General features: G+C 36.9%; 1 protein-coding gene across 11 annotated transcripts in view; it reads left to right on the top strand.

Annotated features, from left to right (window-relative positions):
- DMD (dystrophin) overlaps positions 1-14,036 on the top strand; it is a 1,858,252-nt gene that overhangs the window by 698,500 nt on the left and 1,145,716 nt on the right. For all 11 annotated transcript variants that reach the window (XM_069970999.1, XM_069971008.1, XM_069971005.1 and 8 more), the window contains 5 exons: positions 3,218-3,363; positions 5,596-5,808; positions 8,616-8,729; positions 8,841-8,996; positions 11,624-11,794. In XM_069970999.1, coding sequence (XP_069827100.1) covers positions 3,218-3,363; positions 5,596-5,808; positions 8,616-8,729; positions 8,841-8,996; positions 11,624-11,794 — 800 coding nt within the window. The remainder of the gene's footprint in view (positions 1-3,217; positions 3,364-5,595; positions 5,809-8,615; positions 8,730-8,840; positions 8,997-11,623; positions 11,795-14,036) is intronic.

Raw genomic sequence — 14,036 nt, 5'->3', positions numbered from 1 at the left:
TGTGATTTGGGAGGCTAGCGGACTGGAACTGTGGTGCATACACTGGTATTAGATGTTTTTAGTGTAACTGTTTTTCTTTTGTACATCTGATTACCTTGCTCAGCATACTGTAGCATATATGTCTAGGCACTAGCACTTAATCCCATGCATTTATGCTGAACTGGGATTGGATTTGTTTACATACAGTATTTGATGCACTTGCACTTTGTATCACACTATGTCCCAGCAGTATGATCATCCACCTCCTACTGTAGATCTTTGAGTGATAGAACATTAGTACACAATAGAACATTCTTCTATGCACACAGGATGTTGGTCTTGGATAATATAGGTGTTTTCTTTAAAATATTCAAGAGTTTACTTTTATCAAGCAGAGTATTTGGTATACATCTGATTGAGGTGTTGGTCCTTGGTGGACATTATTGTTGGACCCAGGAATCACCCAATATGAAGGGTATTGTCAAGTGTTTTTATAACTTTTGTTTTAACGTTTTATAACTTATTAGCTTGAGTAATAAAAGTAAAAGTTTTAGTTTGTGATATGCCTCACTTCTTAACTTTTGCGGCATAATTTTACACACACACACACACACACACATTTAAATAACAAATAATAAAAGCACAAAAACATCTACTTGTAGAACAGCTGTTATGGGATATGAATATAGAAGCCGCTCAAATAACACAAAGTACATTAAATGTTATAACTTCCTAACTGAACCATCAGTAATAGGATAGTAATGTCAAACAAGTGATTTGTATGAATGACCTGAAAAGTAAAGTCACCCTGCCTGTTCTCAAGTTTGTTTGACTTCTGCCCTGTATAAGTTTGATTAAAGAGCACCTTTCACCCCCAGATTCACATATGAACCACACATAGTAATGAGAATGTCCATCAGAGTGTCAAAGCATAGGGATTTGGGAACTGAGGCAGTGTAGCCCTAGAGCACCACATACCCTAGGACATATCTCTTTGACACTTTCTTGCTGCATAAGGCCATGTGCAAATGCTGTTTTAACACGGCCGCTATTTGATTTAAAAATAATGTCCATTTACATATTTCAATATTAGCATTGAAGTCTATGTAAACAGCTGCTGTTATTTTATGTTGTTCACACACAGTACAGTGATTTCACAGTTCTTTTCACCATCCTTTTTATTTAACTCAATGGATTTTTTAATTAAAGACAAAAAGGCCATCTTTAACTTTGTACTAGGATAATGTTTCAGTGGCTGTCATTGCAATGACGGCCACTGAAGCGTGGCAAATCCTTGCCATTATTGATAAGCGAACATGTTTGTAAGTGTTTGTGCGAACATGTTCGCCGATCATGAACAATTTGTTTAATGATTGGAATGATTATAAGGATATTTTTCAAACATATACGAATTTGCGAATGTACGCAACTGCGTAATTTACGCTTTTCGCCTGATAATCTGGAAGCATGTGTGTAACTCTAGACTGAAATGTACACAATCTGTACGCAAATAAATGCAAATATCTATACCAAAACATGTGCTTCTACTGTATGTTCGTTATTTGTTCGTGAATATTCAACTAACACAAACTGATCACAATCGTTTTTTTTTATATTTTTGTTCGGGATCCGAACCGAACATTGGGATGTTCGCTCATCACTAGTCGTTATTTGGTACTCAAAACGACGGCGTTGTTTTGCGTATCAAATAACCGCTGTACAAAAACTTGGTGTAAACATAGCCTTAGAGGGAAATTTTCATTGTAAATAAGCCACAAACATGTTATTGTTGGGTATGACCTTTTATCCTTAAGTTTCAGTGTCCCTGTCATTAGAAAAAACTGATGACAGAGAGAGATGTCAAAAGTGTTGATTGGTCTGGGTCTAAGTGTTCAGACCCCCACAAACCTCTAAAATGAGCTGAGAAACCAGCTCCCTTTAAAGTCTATGAAGCTTGTCACCTTGCTTATTTTATAGGCCAGTTGGGTTTTGAACACTCAGTCCCAGACTGAGCAAAAGGTGTCACATGTCTCTGTTACATGTCATCAGTTTTTTTTTCTAATGATATATACACTTTAAGCAAACATACCAATGTAATTTTTTATCTTCCTCTCTACCTCCCTAGTCTACCTTTTATATCTATTTCTCTTCAGTGTCTTTTAGTCATCAAAGGCAGTTAGTTGGGTGGTTAATGTGTATTTTATTTCTGAAGGTTTTATGCAAAAAGCCATCCCATTAATATGTCATACACATAAAAATCATATTTTAAAATATATTTTAAAGATGAACTGGCTTTTAAATGGGGGAAAAATAATTGGTAATGAAAGGCATTCTTATAGGAAAGCAGTTTTGATATTCTGTAGCTTTGCCAAGTCATCTTTTCATTTTGTACCCTGCACACAAAAGCAGCAATTTAACATTGTTCATAAGTATGATGTCTCAATTGAATTAGTGTTAATGCCACATTTTCATGATTATTTAATGGGTAATTATATTTTTCTTCCACTGTCTCCCTTTTTATGACTTTATCCTTATACATATATGCAGTGGCATGCATTTTATCAGACTAAATTCTTTCCATTAGAACTATTTCATATTTGATGCTATTATATATTTTCATCAAATGTTTGTTTTTAAATATGTTATATGTCTAACTTTTTTTCTTTCTTTTGAGATGTTTTTTCAATTATTGAAATAGAAAAAAAATAGCTTTTTTCTGAAGACTTTAGACTTTTTTTTAGAGTAATAAACTTTAGCATTGTAATAACAAATTATCTAAGCTTGGAATATTGTTAAGTCCATTTTATGACATATACATGGCCTAAAAAGTCATAAGAATAGGGGATGTCTCCATAAGACAAAATTTTTAGACGACCCAATGCACAGCCAATTGCAGCAAATAATTGCCAATATTGTTTGCAGTGCCTTTACATTTCAAAATCAATTGAGCAGCTGGGTCACACAAACAACTGCTATATTGTTAGTGCGGCCATTAACATTCATTGTTGTCAGCCACACATTTCCTGTTTACACAGAGAGATTTCAGGCCAATAATGATAAACTTTACTGCTGCATGAACCTTTACTGCTCGCTCTTATTTTATGCATTTATTCATATCCTGATTTAGAAGTGTAATCATTTATTTTTAGGTTTGTTTTTTCTAATAAACATAATATGTGATTTATATTGTATTCTAAATTAATGTTTGTGTGTTTTTCTTATGTTTGTTTTTTATTAGTTTTAGACAGTTTACCTCCAACACAGTACAAGGAGAAAATGAGCACTATCCTTCTGTGGATCCAGCAGTCTGAAACCAAACTTGCTATACCTCAGGTCACTGTTACTGAATGTGAAATTATGGAACACAGACTCAGGGAGCTAAAGGTTTGTATATTACCGCTGTCTAATGAAATTAAATACTTTGTGTATCTTCTTTAACATGTCTTCTGTTTTTTTAGACTTTTCCAACAGTACTTTAGGAAGGCCATATAAAGTCCACTAATTAATCCTCGGCCATACACCACTGCAAACAAGCAAAGGACAGAGAGATTCACACTAGTTTGCAGCGGCTTTATATTGCAATCTTTTATGGTTCATGCAGCCATTTAAATTCACTGCTCTAAGCCATACAGGTAGATGTGCAGTTGATAATGATTTATAGGGCTACACAAAAGATATGATCAGCCGATGAGCAGGCATTTTTCCACTCCTTGAGTGAACGCAGATACTTTAACATAGGCCAATTATCACCTAATTGAGAATGTCTAGCATTGCCTATTGCCAATAACACTACATAACAATTTTACAAGTCTAATAGTGCTTTTTGAAAGGCAATGATCAGCTGATATGCACAACGTTGGCTGATCATGGTCTTTCAAAATGCTGAAAGATCGTGATTTTGTCAGACAGTCTGCAGGGCATCTTTCCATGTAATAGGTGTGGTGGCAGACGACTGCTGGAACACTTGGGTGACTCCCCGCTCGTTATCTGTGCGTGTATTGCATAGGCAGCGAGCAGGGAACGAGGGGAAAGCAAGGGTTTAGTTGACAGGTTGTCACTCACTTTCCCCTGAACGTCAGGCTGTGTAATATGGCCTTAAATCCTTCTCTGAAGATTTTAGACTAATATAGCATTTAGGCCATGGTCACACACTATCTCTCTTTGGCCATCGGTTGGCCATACTTTAAGGCAAAATAAAGACCGTTATTTTATGATGATGCCTGTTATTTGTACAATTATGGACTTTATTTGTCCTCAAATGCTGGCTGTCCTAAAAGACAGCCGCCAAAAAAAGAAAAAGGGTTTGATCATAGCCTTAAGGTGTTACCCAAAATTTAAAAAAAAAGAACTGTTTTCTTCCAGAAACTGCACCACATTTGTTCCCAGCTCAGTTCTATTGAATTAAATAAAGTCTAGTTGTTCTGCCATCTGGCTTTGAAGAATAGGACATATAATGGATTTCTGCCATCAGTTGGGGCATCAGTTGTCACAAAAGAAGGATGCTAGACCACCGGATATTTGTAAACCCAGCCTAACGGTGCGTTTACACGAAATGATAATTGGCCCAATCGTACAATTAACGATGTTGGAGTAACAATTTTTTTTTTTCATAACGTTCAGAGTTTATACGGTACGATATATCATACGGAAAATTTGTTTTGCGATCCTTAAGCCTATCTCACACATTGGTTAAATCGACGAACGACTGTTCACACGGAACGATCTGCGAATTTTTGCGAACGATGAACGACAATTTGATAACATGTTGAAAGATCAAAATGAACAATTTCTCGTTAGTCGTTTGATCGTTCGCTGCGTTTACATGTACGACTATTGTTTGAATTCGATCGTTATCGCGCAAATTCGCACGATAATCGTTGCGCGTAAACGCACCTTAAGGGTCCGTTTACACACACCGATTATCTGACAGATATCTGCCAGATTTTTGCAGCCAAAACCAGAAATGGATTAGAAAAAAAGCGAAATCTCAGTCTTTCCTTTATAACCTGTTCCCTGTTTATAGTCCATTCCTGGTTTTGGCTGCAAAAATCTGCCAAATATCTGTCAGATAATCTGTGTGTGTAAATGGACCCTAATGCTACGTTTACACAGAACGATTATCGGGCGAATTTTCACGATAACGATCGAATTCGAACGATAATCGTACGTGTAAACGCGGCAAACGATCGATAAATCGTTCATTTTGATCTTTTAACATGTTCTTAAATCGTCGTTCGCAAAAAATTTGCCGATCGTTCCGTGTAAACAGTCGTTCACTGATTTTACCTATGTGTGAGATAGGCTTAAACGATCGCAAAACGAATTTTCTGTACAATATATCGTTCCATCTAAACGCTGATTGTTATAAAAAAAATCGTTACTTCGAAATCGTTAATCGTACGATCGGGCCAATTATCGCTCCGTGTAAACTTAGCATTATTCTGCACAATCATATAAATAAACCGGCTAACATCTGATATTCACATACTATCTGTGGAACTGTGAAAAACTTGTATGAAATATATATATATATATATATATATATATATATATATATATATATATTATTATTATGTTTTCATGTTTAAAAGTTTTATTTATTTATTTTTTAATCAGGCCTTACAAAGTTCCCTGCAGGAACATCAAGCTGATATGAATTATCTCAGCAAAACTGCAGAGGAGTTATCTAGCAAAGCACCTGCTGATGTCAAGCAAAGGTACTGGGCAGAAATTGACCAAGCCCAAAGTCGTTGGAATAGTTTATCAAGTCAGGTAGCAGGACAAAGCCAAAAATTAGAAGAATTGCTCAACAAACATAGGCAGTTCCAGGTATGTCTGCTATTATTATTACTTGTTATGTACAATATAGTATAGGCACAGCCTACAGAGCTATATGGATCCCTTATTAGGGATAGATATAGTTCCCAAATGTGGCCATGTGCACTTACTTTTTATTCTTAGAGGATTTGGGGGACTTTTGTAATTATTTTCAGCATAGGCTATCAATATCTGGTGGGAGTCCAACACCTGATACCTCTGTTTGCCAAAGTCATTAAAAATGGAGGGAGATGAAAGGATTCTGTACATTATCTAGTGGCTATGCTGCTTAATTCCCTTTTACTTTAATAATCAGTTTTGCGAAAGGTTTAAGATAGTTGCACTAGTACTGTTAGGACAACCTTTAAAAAAAGTATTAAGGAGGCGAGTTTCCCAGACAATGGAGGAAAATAATTGTAAGTACTTTGTGCGTTCTACCTAATTATCCCTATTATATACTGACAGCTACCCCGACAAGTAGACTTCTTATATTACATTACTATTTTAGGATTGACAACAGGTGCTGTAAGCTCCAGAACCCTGTTAAATCAAGGATTTCTTAAATGAAATGAAACAAAGATTAATGACATTTTTTTCTTAAATCTGTCCATCATCTTTATAGTATATATGCATATTGATATAACTTGTCAACTTCTCTCATTCAAAATGTTAAATTGCTTGTGGTTTGTAGAGCAATTTATACAGTGATTCCACCTGTCAACTTCACTGAAGTTGCAGCATTGAGCATAAGTCAGGAAAGGACAGGTTGTGACTATATTTCATGTTGAAGTGAGTATTCTGCATTTCAGATCCCCATTTTAACAATCATTAAGCAAGAAAAACAGATTAACACGTGCAGGAAACAGAACAGATCTTACAAAAGGAAACAATTACCAATTTATATTAATATTTATATACCAATTGGGAATTTATCATGCTGAGCACAAGACACTAGTGGTATACAAGCTGAAAAATTTAAGGCAAAATTCCATTTGTGTTACTTACAAGGGGAGGGCTGCTTGTTGAAGGGGCATGGCCACTTCAGAACCTGTCATCAATTTCATGCTGTCTGAATCAGAGCCAGCATGAAGGTATAAACTCTCAGATTACAACTAGTTAAACTAGAAATAAACTGTCTAGTTTCTCCTGTTTATTTAAAGGGAATCCATAATCTCCCGCACACTACCTTAGGTGCTGACAGTGTGCTGTAGCTGGCGGTCCCTCAGTGAGCATGGTGCCTTTTGGGTAATTTTCTGTGCAGTGGATTATGTACAATCTTATGTCTCCTACTGTCACAGAGCAGTTGTTCGTGCCACACTTGTCATGCATCCTCCTCCCTCTTCATGAATAATCAATGCTGCCCGGCCTCCTGCTCGCTCAACTGTCAGCTGATTGCAGATCAGTCCTCTGTAGGCAGTTTATATCTGAAAGAATCTTTCCTCCCTAATGTGTTGGAGCTGTGGTCTAGGGGTAACTCACCTGTCTAGAGACCTGACAGCAGTTCTTTCTCTGGTTCGAATCCCTTTATGGAAATTAAATAGATGTCTTTTTTTTCTCATTATTGTATCATTTTTAAGGCTATGTTCACACACAATATTTTTGGTCAGTATTTTGCAACCAAAACCAGGAGTGGATTGAGAACACAGAAAGGCTATGTTCTCACACTGTTGAAATTGAGCAGATGGCCGTTTAATGGCAAATATCGGACGTTGTTTTAAAAAAAAAAACAGTAATTATTTGCCATTAAATGACAGCCATCCACTCAATTTCAACAGTGTGAGAACATAGCCTTTCAGTGTTTTCAATCCACTTCTGGTTTTGGTTGCAAAATACTACCAAAATACTGAGCAAAAATACTGTGTGTGTGAACATAGCCTTAAAAATGATACAATAATGAGGAAAAAAAGACATCTATTTAATTCCCATCAGGGGATTCGAACCAGAGAATAAACTGCTGTCAGGTCTCTAGACAAGTGAGTTACACCTAAATCACAGCTCCAACACATTACAGAGTAAAGATTCTTTCAGACATAACCTGCCTACAGAGGACTGATCTGCAATCTAACAGCTGAGCGAGCAGGAGGCCGGGCAGCATTGATTATTCATGAAGAGGGAGGAGGATGCATGACAAGTGTGACACGAACAACTGCTCTGTGACAGTAGGAGACATAAGATTGTACAAAATTGGCTGCACGGAAAATTACCAAAAAGGCACCATGCTCACTGGGGGCTGCCAGCTACAGCACACTGTCAACACCTTAGGTAGTGCCCAGGAGCTGACGGATTCCCTTTAAACAACAAAAAGTTACCTGGGCGGTCGTAGCTTTTCCCAACCCTGATGGGCTTGATTGGTAGATCTCACTCTATACTTAAAGAGAATTGGGTATTATGAAGCTTGCTGTAACAATCCAGGGGACTTTTTACAAAGTTCATAGCTAGTTTTTAAAGTATAATTTCTTTGAAATGTCGCAACATCATATACATTGTAATGTGGTAGCCTGCCCATGTTAAATGCTGCCAAAGCTAAATCTACATACATGAATTAGCTTCAATTTCATCAGATTTCTGTTTATCAATGTGCAGAATAGAGTTATTTTCTTCAATTTTCTGACTGATAAAAACCTCATCATGATCAGTTAGGATCCACCGTAAATGGATCCAGAAACAAGGGGGTAAAATAATAATAATAATAATAATAATAATAATAATAATACCAGTGTAAACCTAAATTACACAGTTACTGTTCAGAAGCATGAATAGTGACTTTTAAACAACTACTACATCAATTAATACATCAACAATGTATCTTTGGTTTTTAGAATGATCTTAAAACCTTGTATAAGTGGATGGCAGAAGTAAACGTTTTTCTTAATGAAGAGTGGCCAGCACTTGGAGATTCGGAAGCTCTGGAAAAACAGCTAGAACAGTGTAATGTAAGTCTTAATATTCACATCCAAAAACTTGTTTAGCTTTTATGTATTACATGTATTTCAAATTTTTTTATGTTGTAATAAATATCTGTTTGTTTGTTTTTTTAAATAAAGGCATTGGTAAATGACATCCAAACAATTCAGCCAAGTGTTAGCAGTGTCAATGATGTTGGACAAAAACTAATGAGCAAAGCTGAACCAACCTATTTGCCCAAGCTTAAGAGAGATTTAGATAATCTAAATGAGCAATGGGATCTCATATGTAAACAGGTATGTATGAAAAAAAAATATCGCTTCAAAGAGAGGATGAACAACCAAGGTTTCATAATGTTAAGAAGGAGGTTTACAGTTGAGAAAACCTTTTCTCAGAAATAAGCAAATTTAGTGGTTAAGTAATCAAGGGTGCCTGTAACTCTTTAATTATTCCCCAGAAATCAAAAGAGAAAGCTTAAGGGTACAAACACACACACCGTATACGCAGCAGATCTGCAGCAGATTTGATGGTGCAGATTTGATGCTGTGTTCAGTTATTTAGATCTAATCTGCTGCAGATCTGCTGTGTATCGCAGCAGAAAATATGCTGCGATACGGTGTGTGTGTTTATACCCTAAAGGGGTATTCCGCTCAAACATAACTTTTCATATGTTGCTGCCCATGGTGAGACTAACCATTCCTTCCATACTTGTTTTTATGTATTCAATCTTCTTCCCCAGTTCTGATCCGCTGTTTTCTGCTGAAGACACACATAACTTTTCTCTCCTTTCCCCCTTCTTCCTTCTCCTTTCTGATATGGCTTATACAATCAAGTCCCTATCTACAACTTTGTAGCAGTTTTGTAATGCCAGGAGAATTAATCACAGTGAGTTCATCAGCAGCCTCAGAATAACCCTCCCAGGAAACAAAGAAGTTACAAAGTTGCTCATAAAGCCAGCCAGGAACTTGTTTATATTAGCCATTCTGGAAGAAAAGGAGTGGGAGACAGAGAGAAAAGCTAACACACAAAGTTTTTGTGTCTTTAGCAGAAAACAGCAGCTCAGAATTGAGGGAAGGACACTGAATAGATAAATATAATTTAAATCAATAAATATTTTAATTGTTCTATTATCTATCTTCCTATCTATCTATCTATCTATCTATCTATCTATCTATCTATCTATCTATCTATCCCATCTATCCATTAATATATACTTGCTTAATGTTTACTCCGGAGAAAAGTTATACAGATTTGTAATCTATTTCTATTAAAAAAAATCTCAAGTCTTCCTATACTTATCAACTGCTCTATGTCCTGCAGGAAGTGATATGTTCTTTCTAGAGATGAGCGAACGCGAGCATGCTCGAGTCCATCCGAACCCTAACGTTCGGCATTTGATTAGCGGGGGCTGCTGAAGTTGAATAAAGCTCTAAGGTTGTATGGAAAACATGGATACAGCCAATGACTACATCCATGATTTCCACATAGCCTTAGGGCTTTATCCAATTTCAGCAGCCACCGCTAATTAAATGTCGAACGATCAGGTTCGAATGGACTCGAGCATGCTCGAGGTTTGCTCATCTCAAATTTTTGTCCAGTCTGACACAGTGCTCTCTGCTGCCACCTCTGTCTGTGACAAAAACTATCCGGAGCAGGAAAGGTTTTCTATGGTGAGCAGCACAGTGTCAGACTGGAAAGAATACACCACTTCCTGCAGGACATACAGCAGCTGATAAGTACTGGAAGATTCATGATTTTTAAATAATTATAAACTAAAAATCTGTATAAATTTCTGACACCAGCTGATTTAAAAACAGTTCTTTTTCTCTAAAGTACCCCTTTAATATTATTATTATTATTATTAATTATTATTATTATTATTATTATTATTATTATTATTATTATTATTTTAATATATAATGAAGTGATACTGGCACCCCCCTTAATCTATGTGCCATTCTCAGTGCCATCAACAAGGTTATATGCTGCACATTTGATATATACTCATATGAAACATGTCTGTGTCTTCTTTCTGTTTTAAAATCACTTAATTTCATTGGTGGACAATGCCACCTGTGGGGGGCTTCATGGCTGGTCAGCCCCCTCTCTCCAGTAGGGAGATGAGACCCAACTGTTATGAAGTCCCTCCTAGGAGACACTGTCCACCAATTAAACAAAGCGAGAGTAAGGAAGGCAATATCACTTTAAGTTTCCCTCTCTTACCAGTCAATCCATTCATAAAGTATACAAGAGGTTGTCCAGGCTTAGAAAAAAAAAAAACACACAGATTTTTTTTCAAGAAATAGCACCTCTCCTGTTCTCTATAAACTATAATTAAAGCTATTGGTTGTCTATACTTTCCAGTACAAGAGCAGTCCATGAAAAAGGAATACCCATATGTTTGCAATGGAAATCTATGCCAGACATATGCTACCTTCACAGTATAATTTATGAATTTTAATAAATTATAATAATGTTTATAGTTTTCTTATTGTGAGTAGATAAGAAATAACAAACATGGCAATAATACCACCTTTATGATTAGATTTTCAGTTATACTTTTTTTTTAAACAAATTTTATTAACGGGAAGCAACAAAATGTTCTGAAAAAAGTACAAGTTAAATGTACTGTTTGTCCTTGAGATACATACCATTTCAACAGTTTTGAAAAGTCAAGGGTTAATGCACATCTTCACTGACAAAAACCATGCAGCCACTGTTTGTGTATGATAGAAGTGCTCTTATTTATACTGTCTGCATTTTTCCTGCTCTATCTGAATACAATGTCAAATGTAGTTTGTCCTAATGTACAACAAAACCTTCCTGTAGTTTGCTTCCATACTTGGCTTGAATCTCCACATGTAATCTAAATGGTTTTAATGTCCTTGCCACTGTCTAGCTGTAAGTTTATGTCTCAATTTAGGCCTACACGAAAAAAGCAGCACTTAAAGGCGGCTTGGAAAAAACATTAAACCTTCGGAAAGATCTGTCTGAGATGCAGGAATGGATATCACAAGCTGAAGATGAATATTTGGAGAGAGATTTTGAGTACAAGACACCAGAAGAGTTACAAAGGGCATTAAAAGATCTTAAGGTAGCGCACAAAACTGATGTGCAGATGGACGGCTCCGGCCGCACTTTACGTTGTCTGCTATGGTGATTTGGAATGCAGGCACACCCGAATGTGCCCGCATTCCAAATCAACAGAATTAAAGTTTATCTGGCCAGAACTGCCATACTGGCCGGTACTTTACAGACAGCGGCCATTCTATGACACGGCCGCTGTCATACACTGTGTGAACCCAGCCTGATACTGTATTCACACACAAAAAAAAAACCATGAAAATGATAAATTCCCCCCAATGTGACTTTGTTTTACTTGCTATAATAAGATTGCTTTTGTTGTCAAGAATTTGATACCTAAACGTAATAATCTACCTGGTAATTACTTGGTAACATAAGATTCAACCATTGAGTTGTGCTAAGGAATCCAATGTGCTCTTCTTTTAGTATTAGACCTTGGTTCTTCTAGAGGTCAATGACTGTGAACTGTAGCTGAAGGCAGATGATTAGCTATTGTACGCTTGGCTGAATGTTTGTCTTTTCATGATGAGTGTAATTATCAGCAAATAGCTAATTCTATTAGTAATAATAACTACTTGTACAAAGACTTATCTTTTTTGGAATTTAGATTGTTCTGCAGAGATCTAAACAAATAAATCCAGAGCAAATTAAATAATTACTCCAGAGCAATACTAATTGAATTGGCACACATTTAACTTCACCCTTGCAGCAATGAATTGCGAGCGCCTAAAATGCTATATTTAAGGAGAGCCCTGAAATTTGTCAGGCTGCTTTGAACAGGTCATATTCACATATTAGAATAAGCACAGTAGTTTCAATAGTTACAGTTTCTATAGATGTTTAAGATCTTTATATGAAGCAGATATTCTGGTTTCGGCGTATAAATATTTACTTTGGATAGTGAGTTATAGTGTCGCACTGGGGTACCTTTGGCCCATCAGTGGAATTGATTCTAGTAGCCCACTGTATATACACAGATATAACTAGCGTGAAATCTTTGACATTAGTACAGTGACCTTGCATACAGTTGTCTATATGACCAGGGTTGCTAGAACACTGCCGGGTTACTTGTTCAACCTTTTCTGTGGCAAACAGCATAGAATTTCACATAAGTTTCTTAATGTATAAGGCAGGTTCACACTGCGTAAAAAACTGGCTGTTCTGGGACCCGTGTTAGTGAAGATCATGCCGGCCAGTACTGCAGTACTGGCCAGATGATCTGCATTTGTGCTGAATTGGGATGCGGGGGTATCCGTGTGCACACGCATCCCAATTCACCATTGAACACAATGCCCCACTCTCCATTGTGTGACCTGTCAGGCTTGTGCGGCCGCTATTCAATGAAGAGTGGCCACACAAAACTGACATGTCAGTTTCTCGTGCGGCAACTAGGAATCCCGGCCTCTAACTGCAGTGCGTGTAAGTTGTGTATTATTAACGGATTAATACACAACTTACTTTGTGTGAACATGGCCTAAGGCCCTATTCAGACGATCAATGATTTGTCAGGTCCGCATATACTGTAGATCTATTTTTACTCCGTGACCAGTTAGTGATGAGCGAACATGTTCGCATGTGTTCGTATAAACATGATGCTAATTGTTCATGTTCGCCGATCACAAACAATTTGTTCAATGATCGAAATAGTTATAAGGGTCATTATTGAACATGCAAATGTCCAGAATTGCGTTTGCAACTGCATAAGTTTTCATAAATTTGAAAGAGCCAATGAACATGTAGGGAAGGAAGGGCACATCAGGTAATGTAGTAGCCATGTTCACTACTGGCATTACTGTGATTGGCTGTACGATTAGCGTCATTACATACCATTCGTACATGCTATAAAAACGCTACATTGAGGAGAATTTTCTCACAGTCTTTCCTGATTCTTGTGCTCTTTAGTAAGGAGAGCAGGGACCGCATCTAAATATAGTTAAGTAGCAATATTCACAGTCATAGTTAGTCAGTATATGGAGGGAGAGCTGACTGAGTAGGGCTTAGAAAGTTGTGAAATTGTCAGTGCAGGGAGGGTGACAGAATCCAGCATTTTTGCACTATAAAGGTTCATTTCTTAACCCCGTAGTGACCAAGTGTCCTCTGTGGAAAAAAAAACAAAAAACTTAAGAACCCAACAGTCCTTTTTAGAACATATAGCTGTCCATCTCTGGGATCGGAGCATAGTCCTTTTTATGGCACAGAGACAGGAACAGTCCTTGGAGCAAATGCGGGTGTTTCTTGTTACTTTGTATACT

This window comes from Dendropsophus ebraccatus, chromosome 5 (assembly GCF_027789765.1).
Source record: "Dendropsophus ebraccatus isolate aDenEbr1 chromosome 5, aDenEbr1.pat, whole genome shotgun sequence".
NCBI lineage: Eukaryota > Metazoa > Chordata > Amphibia > Anura > Hylidae > Dendropsophus > Dendropsophus ebraccatus.
This window is presented reverse-complemented; position numbering and strand designations above follow the sequence as displayed.